This window comes from Protopterus annectens, chromosome 11.part0, assembly GCF_019279795.1.
Source record: "Protopterus annectens isolate FY-2018-M chromosome 11.part0, PAN1.0, whole genome shotgun sequence".
NCBI lineage: Eukaryota > Metazoa > Chordata > Ceratodontiformes > Protopteridae > Protopterus > Protopterus annectens.
The window spans coordinates 1,122,493,837-1,122,513,875 of NC_056745.1; the positions used below are offsets into that span (position 1 = coordinate 1,122,493,837).

The 20,039-nt window shown below is 42.8% G+C and overlaps 1 protein-coding gene across 1 annotated transcript in view; it reads right to left on the reverse strand.

The window, feature by feature from the left end:
• KDM7A (lysine demethylase 7A) overlaps positions 1 to 20,039 on the reverse strand; it is a 1,445,788-nt gene that overhangs the window by 332,342 nt on the left and 1,093,407 nt on the right. The window contains exon 15 of the mRNA XM_044087282.1: positions 5,924 to 6,087. Coding sequence (XP_043943217.1) covers positions 5,924 to 6,087 — 164 coding nt within the window. The remainder of the gene's footprint in view (positions 1 to 5,923; positions 6,088 to 20,039) is intronic.

The following is a 20,039-nucleotide window of genomic DNA, read 5'->3' on the forward strand; positions in this document are numbered from 1 at the left end:
CCACAAGTTAAACAGTTATTTACTTTTTCTGACATCGGCTGAGGCAAGAAAGAGTCCCCAACGGGGTACTTAGCTTTTAGAAGTCTTCGAAGTAGTATTCGGTAGTAGTAATCTCTGGATCTGACCGACCGGCACTTGCGAACAGCTTCTGCTTCGGGCGCCACGCGGCAAGAAAGACTGGGGAAAATGGCGTCGGCTGATGCCTTTATACCCGAAGACCAGCAGAGATGACGTCGGGTGAAGTGCGACACCAGCCGAGGCCAGACCCAGACTTTGGAATCCGGCCGACCGAAGGGCTGCCTGACGACAGGACAACCCATTTGTTATGACTGCAGATGCATCCTTGAAGGACATCTTCATAAAACCCTTGGGAAACCAATACACATCAAATTTTACTGGGAAGCGTGGCTAGGCTAAAAAAAAGCTTGCTTTAGTCTACAGCCTAGTACTCTACTATAAAACTGTTCAACAAATGCTGAATAACTGTGACACTTAATGTAGCTGCTTTATATACAAACTGTGTAGTTCAGCTGCTCAAAGTTTGTGGTGCCATTAGTTTAACAAGGGTTCTAAGGGTCCAGGTATTTATATGCAGGAAATTCACTGATGGGTTTTAATTTGGGAACTTCGGGTGAAAATTGGGTATTCTGCTTTCAGCAATGTAATGCTGTACACTGGGAACTGAAACTTTATTACTATTATTATTTACTATCTACTATGTACAATTCCTGTACTGTTCACTCTTTCCTCATGACTGTGCAACTTCTGGAATCAGCACATTTCAGAAAAGGGGGAAGGATGTGAAGCCCCCATATTAGGGTGAAAGAGACTTCCTCCAGTAAAAATTAACATTTTGTTTTGAGAGCCTGTAAATGTTTATGACCCATCAGCATCAGTTTTTCACTTTTAGTGGGAAGGGTGTTCGTGTCTCCTCATTGATTCCAAAATGTAGTTTTAAAAATATCTGGATTTTTGGAATTACTTCACAAAAATATCAGCTTGTTTTCAATCCACCACTTTACAGCCTTCAGAGTTGCCTAGCTAAAAAAGTACCTTTTTGAAAATTTTGCAAAAAAGCAAAACTGATCGGTATTCCATTTACTGTTGGTCACTATGCTTGTGCAACTGGTGCAGTACTCACAGTGTTCCACAAAGTGAAGTGTTGGAGAGTGAACCACTAAAAGGCATAGAGCTATGGTAAATCATGCAGCTCACTGAGGTCACAACACCATGGCTGAGATACAGAAAGAACACAACCAGAGTGCATTTTCACAATCACAGAAAATGCGTTTAAGACACATGTTCAGATGCAATGAAGAAAGACCCTATTATTGGCCAATCTGTGGTCTCTAAACTGTGTGGTGTTACCTGCTAGTGGTAATCAGTGCTTTCTGACAGTAATCAATGTTGGCGCACGGCACCTTCCTCATTCACTCTCCTTCACACATGTGCACATTCAAATGAATGGGATTTGTGAGGGTCAGGTTGGGATAGTAAGTAATCTGCCATCTCTTGACAATTTTCTAACTATGATATTATGGAACTCTACTGGTTAACAACCTTTATGAAAACTGTAATCCACAGACAAATATGCAGGCACTGATAGAATGTCCTGTCCCACAAGAGGACCAGAGGAAAATGGGGACTTGTACAGAGTGTGAAGACATGCTGACTGACTGTTTCAGACAGCATCACATCAGGCTCTTCACCATCAGGAAAAGGTCTGGTTATATCTGACTGGTCAAATAAGTTCCTCTGTGATGAAAGTGAATCTGCTGGAAGGCCAGCTTTCTGGTAAATTCCGCCAAAAGTTAAGTTAACTCAAAAAATTCATTGCAGACACAAAGGAATCATTCAAAGAAGATGAAGGGCCCTTCTTTGAGCTAGAATTTGATTCTCCTGCTGCTGGACAAATGCCTCCATGGTAGAACCCTTACACATCATGAAATGGGCAATGGAACAGCATCAGAGGTGCCTGGTGCCATCTGACTTGCAGGAAGATAGACATCAGAGCATTCTCGCCCTAACAAACCTTAACAGTAATGTGTAGCAGGGGAAAGAAGAGCAGGGCTGGCAACCTGGTTTCCAACCCAGTACTTTCAGGGAAACATGTCCTCCTATCAATGAAGGCTTCGCTGACACTTCAGTACTTATCTTCACTTATGAGCTCAAGAAAAGAGTGATCCCCACAAAGACCAGATGATGGTCTTAACACTATGGTCTCAGCTGATGACTGGTCTAGAACACTCTCTCTCCTCCGCAGAACCCTTCAGCGATGAAATACTTCTCTATGTGCTCTCAGATGGTTTTAGTCCAGCAATGAACGGTGTCAATAAACAACTTACAATGAAAATAAATTAATGTATCATCTCAAAGCATAAAAAGTACAGTTGTGTACACTTACCATAAATGTAGATGTTCGAGTGTATTCACTGTTGCAGTCATTACATTTGGGTAATATGCTGGCAGGTTGCCCTCAGTCGGCCTGAATAACAAAGTCTTGGGTCCTGTGTCGGTTGCTGTCTCCTCTTCCATGACGTCAGGGGTATAAAACATGTCAGGTGCCCCCCAAATGGAAACATGTCAGGTGCCCCCCAAATGGGGAGCAAAAAAAAAAAAAAAAAAAAAAAAAATGTTATATATATATATATATATATATATATATAAATAAACAGAAATATATAGAAATGCACTTTTAGCAACATAAACTTTACCTTCATCTAAAAGCAAATACACTACAAAGGCTTTAGTGTATAGTGAAGGAAAGAAAAGGTATAGAAAGGGCGATGGTGGGTGGGTAACCCGGACTGCAACAGTGAATACACTAACATCTACATCTATGGTAAGTGTACACAACTGTACTATGTTCTTTGTGTTTCACTGTTGCAGTCATTACATTTGGGTAGAATCCCAAAGCTATGGATGGGAGGATGGAACTAAACAGCATTAGGAGTGGCTATAAGGCCCTGCAGAACTGCAGTGGCAAAGCCTGCCCTGGATTTGGAGAAGAGAGGCAAATGATAATGCTTTGTGAAGGTATGAACAGAGCTGCAAGTAGCAGCTTCTAGAATGTCTTTGGTTGGGACCCCTCTGAGAAAAGCTGCTGAAGTAGAGGCAGCCCTGGTGGAATGTGATCTGATCCCCTTGGGCACAGGTTTACCATGGTGCAAGTAGCAGAAACAAATGCAGTGGCTTATCCACTTAGAATAGTATGCTTTGATATAGCCTTCCCCTCTGACCCTGCAGCAAATGCTACCAGTAGTTGCTCAGACTTTTAGAGATTTGGTCCTGTTTAAGTAGAATCTTAGTTGTCTGTGTACATCCAATGAATGCAAAATCCGCACCCCCTTGTTCTGTGGATTTGGGTAAAATGTTGGCAGGTGAATGGTCTGGTTAAGAGCAACACTGGATACCACCTTAGGCATAAAAGAAGGACTGGTCCTGAGGGACACCCTGTCCGGTTAAAATATAATAAATGGCTCCACTGCCATGAGAGCCTGTAGTTCTGAAACCCTTCTTGCTGAAGTTATTGCCAAGAGAAAAGCTGTTTTCCAGGATAGAAATTTTATATCTGCAGTAGCTGCTGGTTCAAAAGGAGGCAGGGTGAGTTTTTCCAACACAAAATTTAGGTCCCATGCCGGAGTTGGTGATCTTCTGGGAGGCCTTAAATTTTTGGCCCCTCTAAGATACTGTAAGCAGAGGATGAGAAAAGAGGGGAGGCTCTGTGTTGTAATTAGCCGAGATGGCAGAGGCATGGATTTTTATTGAAGAAAAAGATAGGCCCTTGTCAAGCATCTCAGTCAAATATTGTAAAATCTGAGGAATATTAGGCTTTGCTGTATCTGTTCCTTGTGCTTGGTTCCAAGCACAGATTCTCTTCCATTTATCAGCATAAGATTTTCTAGTACTAGGCCTTCTGGCTTCCAAAATGACATCCATCACAGATTTACTGAGCGGTGTTTGAATAATTAATTGATCAGCCATGCTACAAGATTCAGAGTTTGGAGCTGAGTGTGCAGAATCTGATTGTTCTGCTGAGACAGCAGATGAGATATTTGAGGCAAGTACCATGGAGGAAGTTGAGACATATTCCTTAGAAGTGGGTACCAGTGCTGGCGAGGCCAGTCCAGAGCAACTAGGATCAGTTTTGGTTTTTCCTGTTTGACTTTCAATAAGACCTTGGAGAGCAGAGACAGAGGGGGAAAGGCATAGACTGACATCGGTAAGGAGCAAGAAAAAGTTTTGCAAACGGGCTACTTAGCTTTAGTTTGAAGACTTCGGTTCTGAAACTCGAATGCGAAAATTTCAGGAGTCGGCCGACCAGCACTTGCGAACTGCTTCTGCTTCAGGCACAGCATGGCAAGAAAGACTGAATAAAATGGCATCGGCTGCATGTTTTATACCCCTGATGACCTGATGTAATGGAAGAGGAGACAGCAACCAACGCAGGACCCAAGACTTTATTCAGGCCGACTGAGGGCAACCTGCCAGCAGATTACCCAAATGTAATGACTGCAACAGTGAAACACGAAGACCATCATTGCATTTACACTAAGGTTTCACATTCTGTGCACAAGCTCATTTATAAAACATGCTTTTGTCATTAGGTGACAGGAAGACTAAAAAGATTAGGGGGACTGACGAAGCAAAATTAATGACATGTATCAAAATATATGACTCCAAATAAAAAGACTGGGAGGGGGACTGACAAGTAAAAGGACATTAATGAAATGCATCAAAACACATGACTCGAATATTTCTTGAACAGAAAACTCTGGTCAATGAAAAAAAAAAACTCTGTTAAACTTGTGAAATAAAAAGTATGGACTGCAGGTCAAGCTCCAACACTTGAAAATCAATGGGAAACAATGGAAAGACTAGCCTTACATCTTACTCTTTTTGTAAAGGGGGCTTCCGTCAATGCCACAGGCAAGAAAATCACTTCAGAAAAAAGAAATTTGGATCATAAGGCTCAGTCTTAGCCTTTTCCGAGGGCTCCTTTAAAAGCACTATTAAAGACTCACAAACTACACAGTGCAAGCAAATGCTATTTGTGAACCAATATGAAAATGCGTACACTAATACAATACTAAATCAACTGTGCAATTTATGGCAGCAGTACAACTATACACGCAGATATTCACTACTGCCTACAAATTAAAACGATGTTGCAAAACTAAGGCAAAGGAAACAATAGCCAAGATGTTCAAAAATGTAGCCTGTGGGGGAAGGTACAAAGTGACGCAGAAAAAACTGATACAACTACAGAACAAAGCTCCAGCATCCGACTCTGCCAGTCTCATTTGTTTAAACCAAAAATTATATTAGATTTTAGAGTGAACATAAGAGTGGAAGGACATGCAGCATGCAGAAAGAAACCCTGCAGAAATAACTTAATCCTAGCCAAACTTAAGAAATGCAATGACACTTAAGGGTACTGTTCAGATAAATGAGAAGCCACAAAAATCAAAGCAGAAGCTACCTACTTCTAATCTATAAAGGAAATAAACACATTGCCCAAGCAGAAAGCTGCTGCACAAAACATTTTATAACTTGTTTTGCTGTCCACCTCTTTGAACCAAGGGCACCTGTCCTGTACAACAAAGTTTTAACCCTAAATGTTGTCTTACAGAATCTGGACAGCAGTGAAGTACCATCTTTCCCCTAGTAGCATACACCAGGCAGGGAGCTGCTGTAGCTAGGAGTAAATCTCTGCATTCTGAGATTCCGTAAAATGTAGGTGTACTATGTCTATCGTACACCTATTACCTACTAAAGAAGGTGTGCATTTGTGCTTAAAAATGTAGTGAAAGCTATAAAAAACATTTAGCACACAAAAGAATATCAATGGAGTGTAGGCTCACTGTAAGAATGCCGTGGGAAACAAGTTGTCTTATTTTCTTGCTAATTTAAGCATACTTACAGTTTAATGGCTTCTGAATTTCTATTGTATCCTCTGACTCAGATTCTGAGCTTTCTTGCTCTTCCTTGACATCCTTCATCTTTCGTGTTCTGGCTCTGTCATCCTCATCCTCACTGTCAACAGTGAACAGACTTCGGTCTGCCAATGTCCTTGTTTCATCACTACTAAAAGTAACAAAAGAAGAGTTTTAGACTTAAAATATAAATTGAATTTTACTAACTAATTACTTGTTGAGGGAACTTCAGCTCCTTTAACTGGGTATTTCAGGAAAGTACAGTTGTGTACACTTACCATAAATGTAGATGTTCGAGTGTACTCACTATTGCAGTCATCACATTTGGGTTATCTGCCTGCAGGTAGCCCTCAGCTGGCCTGAATACCAGAGTCTTGGGATTTTTGCGTTGGATGCTGTTGCTTCTTCCATGACGTCAGGTCGTCGCCATTACATCAGTTTTTCTTGCCCCAGATGTCAGGTGCCCACAAAATAGGAAGCAATTATATGGTGTGGAACACCCCCAGCAAAAAGCAAATACACATAGTATAAGACATGCCAAACCAAAATGGATAGGTGAAAGCAAAGACAATCAGGGGGATGGAGAGAGGGTAATCAGGACTGCAACAGTGAATATACTCGAACATCTACATTTACAGCAAGTGTACACAACTGTACTATTTTCTTCGTGTTTTACTGTTGCAGTCATCACATTTGGGGTGCTTCCCAAAGCTAAGGAAGAGTGGAGGTAGATTAAGAAGCATTAGGCCTGGCAATTAGGCCCTGTAAGACTGCTGTGGCAAATCCAACTCTGGATTTAGAAAAGATAGGCAAGTAGTAATGCTTAGTGAATGTGTACAGAGCTCCAGGCTGCAGCTTCCAGGATGTCCCTGGTAAGGACTCCTCTGAGAAATGCAGTAGAGGTAGATGTAGCCCTAGTGGAATGTGTTCTTATCCCCTGTGGGGTAGGTTTTCCATGGTGCTTGTAGCAGAAATGGATGCAGTGTGCTATCCATTTAGATATGGTTTGCTTTGAAATGACCTTCCCCTCTGCCCCCCTAGCAAAGCTGACTAGCAGCTGGTCAGATTATCTGAGAGGCTTCATCCTGTCCAAATAGAATCAAAGCTGTCTGTGCATGTCTAGAGAATGCAGTATCCTTTTCCCCTTTATTTCGAGGATTAGAGAAAAAAGTAGGCAAATGAATGGACTGGTTTGAAGCCAAACTAGACACCATCTTGGGCAAAAAAGATGGGTTAGTCCTGAGGGAAGCCCTGTCCGCATTGAAGATAATGAAGGGTTCCACTGCCATAAGGGCCTGCAGTTCAGACAGTCTTCTTGCTGAAGTGATGGTTAGAAGTAAAGCTGTTTTCATGACTGGAATTTCAACTCTGCTGTAGTAGCCGGTTCAAAGGGGGGGGGGGGGGAGTGCAAGTTTTTCCAAAACAAAGTTAAGGTCCCAGGATAGAGTGAGAGCTCTCCTGGGGGGTCTTAAATTTTTGGCCCCTCTAAGTAACTGTTTTACCAGAGGATGAGAGAAGAGGGATGGCTCAGTATTTTAATGAGCTGAGATGGAAAAGCCATGAATCTTAATTGAAGAGAAGGATAGGCCCTTGTGGAGCATTTCTTTTAAGTAATCTAGTATATGAGGTAAGCTGGGCACAGTTGTGCCCATCCCTTGAGAGTGGCTCCAGGAACAGTATATTTTCCACTTTCTGAATAGGATTTTCTAGTACTAGGCCTCCTTGCCTCAAGAATGACATCCAGCACCTGCTTACTGAGGGTTGCTAGAGGTGAGTTCAAGGGATTAGCCAGGCTGTAAGGTTCAGGGTCTGAAGATGACAGTGCAGAATTTGGCCCCCCTGCTGGGACAGCAGGGAAGGGGTCTGAGGCAGGTGCCATGGTTGTAGCACTGTCAGACTGCGAAAAAAGGATACCAGTGCTGGCATTGCCAGTCTGGTGCAATCAGGATTGTCCTTGGCTTGTCTTATTTGATCTTTAGTACAAACTTCGAGAGGAGAGGCAGAGGGGGGAAGGCATAGACTGAGAGGCTTTCCCAGGAAAAGGACAGGGCATCCACCTTCCAAGCTTGGCTGTGGGGATTTCTGGTGCAGTATTTGTTCAACTGATAGTTCTGAGGGGAAGCAACAGGTCCACCTCTGGTGCCCCCCATCTGTTCCCCAAGAGCTTGAATATTTTGGGTTCCAGTTTCCATTCCTGTGGGTCCATGAGATTTCTGTTGAAGTCATCTGCCAGTGAATTTAGTTTGCCTGGCAGGAACTGAGCTTGTAGGAGCAATTGGTTGCTCAAGGCTGTGTGCCACAGAGCCATGGCTAGTCTGCAGAGTGGATAGAAATGTGTTCTCCCCTGTTTGTTTATGTACCACATAACTGTGGTGTTGTCTGTCTTTACCAATAGTTGCCCTGGAAGAATAAGGCCTTTGAAGGCTGTCACAGCATTCTGTACAGCTAACATTTCTTTTTGATCGATATGCAAGTGCATCTGCTTTGGGTTCCATTTGCCCTGAATGCACTGCCCTGCCATGTGAGCCCCCCCCCCCCCCAATGCATAGTCTGATGCGTCTGTTGTTAGGGTTTGGGCGGCAGGGGGTAGAGTTAGAGAGTCCCTTGTTGTGGTTGCAGGCCTCTGCCCACCAAAGGAACTCTGCCCTTAGACACGGAATGATAGGAATTATTTTTCCAGGTCCTGAGAATGTTGACACCATAGACTTTTTAGATACCATTGAAGTTTCCTCATATGCAGTCTTGCATATGGAATTAACAGAATGCAAGAGGCCATGAACTCCAGAGCTTGCAGTATTTTCCTTGCAGATAGCTGGGTTTTTGTGGCCAGTAGGTTGAAGTAAGTTGTCAAATAAATTTGTTCCACTGGAGTGAGGAATGCCATCTGGGAAGTTGTGTTCAAGCTTGCTCTCAGGAATACAATCTGTTGGCAAGGTACTAGGTGTGATTTCTTTTCCTTGATGGTGTACCCCAGTGAAGTTAAAAGTCTCTTTACAAATGCCAGGTGCTGTAGTAGCAAGTCCTGACTTTTCACCTGAATCAGACAATCGTCCAAGTTTGGGTAAATCTGAATACTTCTCTGCCTGCATAAAGCAATGGCTGGAGCTAGGCACTTTGTGAATACCCTTAGTGCAGTAGATCAGCCAAAGGGAAGTGCAGAGAACTGAAAGTGCATAGAACCTGCCCTGAAGCAAAGGTGTTTCCTGCAAGATTCCCTTATGGGGACGTGCAGGTAAGCTTCTTTTAAGTCTAGGGTTGACAGCCAGGCATCCTTGGCTAGCATAGGAAGCAGCTGTTGCAGGGCCTTATGGGGACGTGCAGGTAAGCTTCTTTTAAGTCTAGGGTTGACAGCCAGGCATCCTTGGCTAGCATAGGAAGCAGCTGTTGGAGGGTTAGCATTTTGAATTTTGGAACCACCAGAAAGGTGTTGAGAATAGATAAATCCAGGATGGGATGCCAGGAGTTTTCTTTTCTGGGAACCAGGAACAGTCTTGAATAAATACCTTGTCCCCTTTGTTCTGCTGGGACAGGTTGAATAGCCTTGATGCGGAGGAGAGAAAGTACTTGCTTTTGGGCCTCTGTCCACTGGTTTGGGGGAGGTCTGGCCATCCATTTAGGGTTGGGAGTGAGTGGAAGTGGAATCTGTATCCTAGGGAAAACAATGTTTAAAACCCATTTGTCTTGGGTAATGCATTCCCAGTTTTTTGCATGCAGGTTGAGTTTTCCTCCTAAAGGTGCAAGTACTTGAGCAAGGCTTGGTGGAATTAAGGATAAGTCATTGTGCAAGTTTACCATAGGGCTGGCTTACTACTCCCTGTTTTGGATGTGGGAGCATCCCACTGCTTAGATCTGTGCATAACCTGAGACTGAAGTCTTGGGGGTCTGCTGCCCCTGGGTTTGGACTGAGAAGGCCTAGAAGGGAGTGGAAGGGACTGGAAAGGACCAGTTCTTTGAAGACCAATGCCTACTGAATCTAGGTAGTTGTACTTGTAAATAGGCGCTCTTGGTTTAAGGGTGCATCCAGTAATTTTGCTTTGACATGATCTGGCAAGTTTTGCTCCTTAATTCAAGCATGCCTTCTGAGAACAGACCCAGTGACAGCAGCCCTACAAGATGCTTCTAAAGCATCAATACCACACTGCAAAGTATGTTTACCAACTTGGTCAGCAGAATGCATTAACTCTTGTAAATCTTTGTGTTCTGCAGAGTCAGGAATCAACATCATTTTCTGTTTAATTAGCCCCATAATATGCTGCTGATACTTTAACATATGAAACTGGCAATTTAAAGCCCTAATGGCCAGAGTAGCAGAGGTGTATACCTTCTTACCCCATCTGTCTAAAGCCCTAGAATCCCTGTCAGAAGGGGTAGATTATTGGCAGTAGTAGCCTTAATGCCTTTTAGTCCTTGGAAAATGGTCTCTGTATCCGCAGTAGGATTCTTGAAAAGGAATTTGTGAGAGTCAGGTACTCTGTAGTACCTGTCAGGTTTCCTGGCAGCTGGAGGCAAAGTATCCAGGGTAAGGCTGGATTCCAAGAAAACATCATCTACAATCTCCAGAACAGGAGGGATGGCTAGAGGCCTGTGCTGAGGCAGGTTTAAAAATTCCCTGAGTCTCTATTTGGACTGAGAGTAGTCCTGGCTCTCCCAGCAGAAATGCTCCCCAAGAGTATGCAGGGTTTCACCAAAAGAAAAATCTTCTGGAGGGGAAGCAGAGGGAATGGAATCCTCTGCATCAGAATCCTCATAGGTAGATAAGGGTATATCCTGGTAGTCAGAAGGAACAGAGATATCAGATTCCTGATCAGAAGAATCAGAAGGAAAATCAGTTCAAGGTTTCTTTGAGGGGGAAGACTGGCTTCCCCTTATTAACTTAATAAGGTCTTCAGCCATTCTAATCATTTGTTTCTGAGGCCTGTGGGCCTGAGAATGTGCTTTGGTCGTCAGTTTCCTAGGTGTAGTGCGAACTTTAGGCCTGAGAAATTCACTATTTTTGGCTTGAAACAAAGTCGTCAGTTTAATATGGAAATTGGTAGGCCTGTCAGAAGCCGGTGCCTGTACAGCGGCTCCAGACCCATCCAAGGTAGAGACATCCGCAGGTTCCATAGTCAAAGAAGCAACTTGCGGCATACCAGACTCTGAATGGTTCTCAGTAGAGGCTTGCGAATCTGTAGAAGCGGGTATCAGGGGCTGCAAAAGCACCTCACTGAGTACTGGCGGACTGACGACTACCTTAACGGTAGTGTCATTTGCAGTTTTGGACCTATGCGGTCTGTCTCTATCTTTATCCTTACGTTTTTTTGGAAGATCGGTAGTTGGAAGGCTTACCGACGCCATTTTGGAGTACAGAGATCAAGAGCGAAAGTATTTAGCTACAAAAATTGCCTGACGACTGATAGTTTGGGTGTTGAACAAGGCACAAAACCGACAGCGAGGGACGTCGTGGTCTGGGCCTAAACAGGTGATGCAGTAAGAATGAAAATCTCTATGAGGTATTTGCTTTCCACAGGCAAGACAATTATTAATTTTTTCTGACATCGGTTAGAGCAAGAAAAAAGGATCCCCAATGGGACACTTACCTTTTAGAAGATTTCAGGTCTGAAAACTCGAAAATGAAAATTTCAGGAGTCGGCCGACCGGCACTTGCGAACTGCTTCTGCTTTGGGCACCACACGGCAAGAAAGACTGGGGTAATGGTGTCGGCTGCATGTTTTATACCCCTGACGACCTGACGTCATGGAAGAAGTGACAGCATCCGAAGCAGAAATCCCAAGACTCTGGTACTCAGGCTGGCTGAGGGCTACCTGCAGGCAGACAACCCAAATGTGATGACTGCAACAGTGAAACACGAAGAACATCCATTTGTTCTGTGTAGAAATGAAAGAACGGTTAGGTCTTTCATGGTTTAAAAGGTTACACACCACTACAGAATAGTCTACAAGAGATGAAGTGGAGGACAGGGATGCAAAGTCTGTCTGGATAACTAAAGGCCTTGAAGCCACTGATATTAAGTCTCTGAGGTCTTGCAACATGAAAGAAATGTTTTGGCAAACATGTCAGAAGGGGCATTATACTTGACAAGAGTCCTGATAAAAGATGAGTAAAAGGGAATTAAAACTCTTATGGCTCTAGAGGCAATACATTCTGAGGTCAAAAGGCACAGAATTACTAACATGAGCATCTAGACCCATTATAACAAGGCCAAAAGGAAAGGTATTAAACTGGAAATGGTACACATCTGCTCTAAGCCTCAGAAATTTCCTGTGCAACATTAAGCTTGGGGTAGGAAGGTGAATATTTCTTGAGGTAAAAATCAAGAGAAAGGAACCCAATACAGAATAAGCACAAACGTATGCAGAAAAAAATACTGTGAACTTTTTTTTGTCTTACAAATTTGTTCAACCTTCATAGGTCAAATAGTTTCCACCATTTTCCTCTGGTACTCAAGTTAAATGGTGTCCTTTCTCTGCTTCTGGAACCATTACACAGCCTGTATTTCTAATACTTTACATAAATGGCAAGACTGAGGAAATGTGCTGCACTGGTTATACAGAAGTGATGTGGCATGGCAGTGGGTTGTCATATACTCTGTGGAATAACCCCCTTAACACACCCTCTAATTTCTTCAATCTTCTATTAGATGCCAGTCAGTTGCATATACATTGATTCTACTAAATACCTGATGCAAACTGGAAAGATTTACCCAAAAGTACAGTTTGTTTTGCTTTAAGATCCTCAGGGAATACTTGTATTTTATTTATTTATTGGCATTTGTTAACCGGGTTAGTTCAGCTGGGTTTATGGCCCATTTTCAGTGGAGACCTGAGGAGAAAAGCTCCGAGAAATAAAAATACAATTTTAAAATAAACAGTTTAAATATAAATGTAAGGACAGTTTTACAATTCCATAAATAACAGCTGACACATGGAGAATATTACAAAAAAAAACAATACTTAAAGTCAAGGAAAAACTAATTCTAATACTGTAGAGTACCAAAGCATGTACAATATGTACAACAGAGAAAAAATTAATAAAAATAAATTTGGGGAGAATATATTTAGACCTGCCATCTGTAATAACTGACATATGTAGATATAAGACACACTAATTCAAGTACTGTAAAATGCCAAATATATACAATATGTACAACAGAGAAAAATACCTGAAATATATACAATATGTACAACAGAGAAAAATATTCAACAGAAATGTTTAGACAAATATTGTGCAACTAGGCTTAAGACTAAGCTGAGGAGAGCTAGTATGGAAGGAAAGAAATGAAGGAGTAGGAGTTAAGTTGGGGTTTGACAGGGGCATGTTTTGGAGTTAAGTAAATGAAGTTTAAGTTTCTCCTTGAAGTGAGATGGGTGTACAATGCTACAAATTTCTCTAGGAAGTTTGTTCCAAGCTTGGGTCATAGAGTACTTGTAAAGAAGTTTACTTACAGCTTTTTTGGGATAGTATATTTGTAGTAGTTGCTGATTTGATGTCCTATGGGTACGGGGTGGAGAGTACTTCGTAATGAAGGAAGACAGAGCAGGACATGCTAGAGGTTTATGGACTATAGTGTGTAACATTTGAATTTGGGCTAGTAACAATAGATGTGGGAATTCAAGCCATTGGAGAGAGTTTAGAGGTAGGCAGTGATGAGTATTAATGGAACAGTTAGTAATAAACCGAGCTATATTATGAGAAGCCTGCTGGAGTTTGTTTAAGATAGTAGTTTGAATATGGGTGAACATGGGAGCAGCATTGAGAAGGGAGGGAAGGAGAAGGGCTTGAGCAAGAGTGAGTTTGGAATTAGTTGTTAAAAATTTCTTATGGCGATATAATAAACAAAGCTTTTGGTTTGTCTTTTTTATACATTGTAGAATGTGTAAGTTAAATTTGAGTTCATCATCGATGATGACCCCTAGGAGTTTAGTGTGGGATTCTGGTTGAATAGTAGTGTTATTTGAGGATGTAATGGCAAAGGAAGATTTGTGGTGGGATAATGATTGAGGGAGGAATAGTAGGAGTTTGGTCTTTTTTGGGTTAAGGATGAGGAGATTGCTAGATAGCCAATGTTCAGCATCTAGGAAGACCTGTTGTGTGAGATCTTGGGAGTATGGTGATGTTATTTGAGGTAGTAATGAGTGTAGAATCATCTGCATATTGGATGAGGGAAGATGTATTGCAAGCTGTATAAAGATCATTGGTGAAAATATTAAAGAGAAAGGGCCCTAGGATGGAGCCTTGTGGGACCCCAGTTGGGACAGATAGGAAAGGAGAGGAAGAGGAGAGACATTTTACTGATTGTTGTCTGCAGGATAAGTAGCTAGAGAATCAGGCAAGGGAAGAGGAAGTCATATTGAGGTTAGCAAGTTTGGACAGTAGGAGAGGGTGGGAGACTGTAACAAAAGATAAGTCAAGGAAGAGACAAGATACCAGTTTGTTATTATCAAGGGCTTCAGCAATTGTATGAGTGAAAGATAGGAGGGCAGTAGTTGTGCTATGTTTAGGACAGAAGCCATGCTGGGTGGGAGTTAGGAGGTTGTGTTCAAGAAGGTAGTTGAGAGTGGATGCATTTTTCAAGAATCTTAGAGAGGGGGATAACATGGCTATAGGTCTGTAGTTAGAAGGGTCAGTTGAGTTTCCACCTTTATGCAAAGGAATGGTGTAAAAAGATTTCCATGATAAAGGGACAGTAGCCTCATGTATAGATCTGTTTATAAGTATGGATACTGGGACGGCAATAGAATCAGCAGCAAGTTTAAGGAAAGAAGGAGGTAGGTTATCAGTGGAGGGAGAGCAGGGTTTGAGTTTCAGGAGAAGTGATCTAATGTAGGAAGTGGAAACAGGGTGCAAAGAAAAAGGTGGGTTTTTGGATGGTTTAGGAGGGTTTGGCAGAGGAGTAGGATTACTGGTGGGAGCCATGTGTGATTTAATAGTATCAATAAAATGGTTATTGAGTAGAACAGCTGTTTCAAGAGATGCTGAGTTTGGGTGGGGGGGGGGGGGGGTTTGCAGGGGAGCCAGGAGAAAGAATATTACTAATGGAGGCCTAGAACTTTTGAGGGTTGGTTTTGTTATTAAGTTGGGCAGTGTTATAGTAGGACATTTTGTTGTTGTTGGTGTGCTTTTTGACAAGATTTCTCAGGTGTCTATAGCTAAGTCCTTCGATTTTGTCCATGCTTTCCAAGCTTTGTCTCTTTCTAGCATTAGGGACCTTGTTTCTTTTGAGAGCCAGAGAGCATACTGGGATTTTATTCTGATCTTTCTAGAGGGGGCCAGTGAGTTAAGGGTGTCTAGGAAAATATTATTAAATCTTTGTATGGCATCATTTAGAGGGATGCGTTTGAGGATGGACCAGTCTATGGAAGATTATAAATAGAGTTAAATTGGACGAGATCGAAGTTAGAGAGTTTGCGGCAGACTCTATAGATGTGGGATTTGAGAAGTTGGGAGGGAGCACGAAAGACAGAAATGGGTAGGTGGTCGCTAAGTTGGTCAGGGTGTGTTGTAGGGTTGAGGTATAGTTGAGGGGAATTATTGAGAAAGTACAGTTGTGTACACCTACCATAAATGTATATGTTCGAGTGTCTTCACTGTTGCAGTCATGACTGTAGGGTTCTCCCCTGCCGGCAGGCAGCCCTCGGTTGGCCAGAATCCCAAAGTCTGGGTCCGGCGTCAGCTGTTCATCCATGCTCCCTGACGTCAGAGCGCCAGGAGTACAAAGCTGACAGCCGACGCCATCTTCTCCAGTTTTTCTTGCCCCAGATGTCAGGAGTCCCGGAATGAAAAAAGGTCCCATAACCTTTGCAAATACACCTCAGAAGAATGGTGAAAAAAGGAAATACACAAAAGTAAAAATAAGAGGGGACAGGAGGGAGGGAAACCCAGACTGCAACAGTGAAGACACTCGAACATCTACATTTATGGTAGGTGTACACAACTGTACTATGTTCATCGTGTTTCACTGTTGCAGTCATGACTGTAGGGTAGAATCCCAAAGCTGAAAGAAAGGGAGGTGGTCATAAAGAGGAAGGGGCGGCTAAAAGGCCCTGCAAGACTGCAGAGGCAAAGCCTGCCCTAGACAGAGTAGAGAGGTAGATTGTAGTGCTTAGAAAAAGTATGCACTGAACTCCAAGTTGCAGCTTCCAAAATGTCCTTGGTAGGAACTTCCCTGAGGAAGGCCGCAGAAGTGGCAGCAGCTCTGGTGGAATGAGTCCGTATACTCCCTGGGATTTGCTTTCCATGGTGAGAATAACAAAATCTGAATCCATAAGCAATCCATTTAGAAATGTTCTGTTTTGAAATGGCTTTACCTTGGGAACGAAGCATAAGAAACAAACAATTGTTCTGATTTTCTGATGTCCTTGGTTCTGTTCAGGTAAAAACGTAGTTGTCTGTGTACATCCAAGGAATGTAAGATCCTTTCCCCTTTATTTTGAGGAGTGGGGAAAAAGGTTGGCAAGTGGATAGTTTGATTTAAAGCCACTTTGGAAACCACCTTAGGCATGAAGGTAGGATTAGTCCTCAAAGATACCATGTCTTGATGAAAAATAATATAAGGTTCCACAGCCATAAGAGCTTGTAACTCTGAAACTCTCCTGGCAGAGGTTAAGGCTAACAGGATAGCCGTCTTCCAATATAAAAACTTGATGTCAGAAGAGGCAGCAGGCTCAAAAGGAGGCAAGGTTAGTTTTTCCAAAACATAGTTGAGATCCCAAGCAGGAATGGGAGGAGATCTAGGAGGTCTAAAGTTCTTAGCTCCTCTGAGAAACTGTCTCATGAGCTGGTGGGAAAAGAAGGGAGGGTCTGTATTATAATGAGCAGAAATAGCAGAGGCATGTATCTTAATGGAAGAAAAAGAGAGACCCTTATGTAAGAGATCTGTCAAGTAAAGTAAAATTAAAGTAATATTAGCAAGAAGAGGATCAGAATCCTGAGCCTGCATCCAGGAACAAAATCTTTTCCATTTTCCTGCAAAAGATTTTCTAGTGCTAGGATGTCTGGCTTCTAAAATGACATCCATAACCTGCTTGGGCAGTAAAGAAGAAATCAAAGGCCCCGGATTAACCAGGCCACCAGGCTGAGAGTTCTGACATGAGAGTGTAGAACCTGACCCTGATGTTGGGACAGAAGGTTCGGAGACTGAGGTAAAACCCAAGGGGGCTCCAGGCATAGGTTTTTTAGAGTTGGATACCAAAACTGCTGAGGCCAATTTGGAGCCAGCAAGATTATCATCTTGGGCTTGTCCTGTTTTATCTTCAATAAAACCCGTGGAAGAAGAGGAAGAGGTGGAAAGGCATATCCCGAGAGGTTCCTCCAACTGAATGACAGGGCGTCCACTTTCCAAGCTTCTCTGTGGAAAGTCCTGGTGCACAAATTCTGTAGTTGATGATTGAGATGGGATGCATAGAGGTCTATGTGAGGACATCCCCAGACTGCTGTTATCATCCTGAATATTTTGGTGTCCAGCATCCACTCGTGTGGATCCGAAAGGTTTCTGCTCAGACTGTCTGCCAGGAAGTTTTGTTTCCCTGGTAGAAACTGAGCTTGAAGATCCAGATTGCAAGCTAGAGCTGTGTTCCATAGATCCATGGCTAGTCTGCAAAGGGGGTAGGAATGAGATCCCCCTTGCTTGTTTATGTACCACATAACTGTGGTGTTGTGTGTCCGTATTAGCAGTTGTCCTGGTTGTAAAAGATTCCTGAAGGCCAATAGAGCTTTCTGAATGGCTAACATTTCCTTTAAATTGATATGCAGGTGCTTCTGATTCTTTGTCCAAAGGCCCTGCAAACAATTGCCCTGAAAATGGGCTCCCCAAGCATAATCCGAGGCATCCGTGGTTAGAATCTGAGTGGCAGGAGGCAGACGAAAGGGTTTCCCTTTGTTTAGAGCACATGCCCTGGACCACCAAAGAAATTCCTTTTGAAGGCAAGGAAGGACGGAGATCAGTATAGCTAAACTGTGGCAATGCTGAGACCATACACTTTTTAGGTACCATTGTACTTTCCTCATGTGTAGTCTTGCATATGGTATGAGAAGGATGCAGGAGGCCATGTAACCCAAAGCCTGCAGGAATTTCCTTGCAGATAGTTGAGTTAGAGTTGCCAATATTCTGAAAGTTGAAGCCAGCTGTAATTGTTTTTCGGATGTCAGAAATGCCATCTGGGTTGTGGTGTTTAGAAGTGCACCCAGAAAAATTATCTGTTGTGATGGTGTCAAATTTGACTTTTTTATGTTTACAGAGAATCCCAGGAACTTGAGGAGGTTCTGTACAAATTCTAGATGCTGGAGTAAGACATCCTTGCTGTCTACCTGAATCAGACAATCGTCCAGATGAGGGTAAATTTGAATTCCCTTGAGTCTGCAGTAAGCTACTACTGGAGCCAGGCATTTGGTGAAGACCCTGGGCGCAGTAGACAATCCAAAGGGCAGTGCAGAGAATTGAAAGTGCCTCGATTTGGCCTTGAACTTGAGGTATTTTCTGCGATCCTGCCTGATGGGAATGTGTAAATATGCCTCCTTTAAATCCAAAGTTACCATCCATGCATCTTTGGACAGCATTGAAAGTAGCTGCTGTAGAGTAAGCATCTTGAATTTTGGAATCTCTAGAAAGGTGTTCAAGACCGACAGATCCAGAATGGGTTTCCATGAGTTTTGCTTCCTTGGGACTAGAAAGAGCCTTGAGTAAAAACCTTTTCCCCATCTCTGAAAGAGGAACCAGCTCTATGGCATTCATAGCCAAAAGAGCTTCCACCTGGTTTAAGGCCTCCGTCCATTGATGTTTTGGAAGGTCTGGTCATCCGTTTGGCCTTGGCAAGGTATGAAAATGGAATTTGTAACCTCTTAAAACCACATCAAAAACCCACTTGTCTTGGGTTATTTGAGTCCAATTTTGATAAAAAAGAGAGTTTTCCTCCGAGAGGGGCTTCCAGGCAAGAAGTTCCTGTAGCCCAACAGAGGGAGTCATTGAGTTTGTTTCCTTTGAGATTGTGACCTGTCCTCTCCTGCCCTAGGGGTGGAAGCAGTCCACTGTCTTGGTCTATAAGCAGCTTGTGTTTGAGGCCTCCCTCTGGAGCGTCTATATCTACCCCTCTGAGGCCTGTCTGAAGTGGGAAAGGACCAATTTTTTGAAGGCCAATTCCTGCTAAATCTAGGTGGCTGTACTTGTAAGAAATCTTTAACTGTTTGCATGGATTTCGCCTTATCCTCCATCTTTTTAATCACCTCTTCAGCTTTTGATCCAAACAAAACATTATGCTGAACAGGAGCATCCAATAATTTAGCCTTTACTTGTTCAGGTAAATTGTGTTCCTTTAGCCATGCATGCCTTCTAATGACTGTGCCAGAGGCCGCAGCCCTACAAGAAGCCTCCAAGGCATCAAATCCACAGTGTAAACCATGCTTCCCAACCTGTTCAGTGGCATGCAATAAGTCATGTAATTCCTTATCATCTGCACAGGCAGAAATGGAAGTAAGCTTTTGTTTTAAGACAGACAAGAGAAATTGCTGGTATTTAAACATATGAAATTGACAGTTTAAAGCCCTAATGGGCAAAGTAGCAGAAGTGTACACCTTTTTGCCCAATCTTTCTAAGGATCGAGAATCCTTTTCAGTAGGAATGGGATTTTTAGCAGAAGCGGCCTTAACTCCCTTAGGACCCTGAGAAATGGTTTCAGGGTCAGCAGAAGGGTTCTTGTATAAAAACTGATGGGAATCAGGAACCCTGTAATATCTATCCGGCTTAACAGGAGCAGGAGGAAAAGAGTCAGGGGTTAAGTTAGCCTCCGAAAAGGCATCATCCACAATATCCAAAACAGGAGGAATAGCCAGGGGTCTATGTTGGGGAAGAAGAAGAAAATCCCTCAGTCTTTTCTTGGATTCCAAATACTCCTGTCCTTCCCAGTGGAAATGTTCCCTCATTTCATGCAAAGTTTCCCCAAAAGAGAAATCCTCAGGGGGAGAAGCTGAAGGAAAGGATTCTTCAGCATCAGAATCCTCATAAGGAGGGAAAGAATATTCCTGATCAGAAGAAGAAACTGAGGAAACAGAAGCCTGATCAGAGGAATCATAATAAACATCCTGCCTTGGCCTTTTGTCTGGAGGGGGATG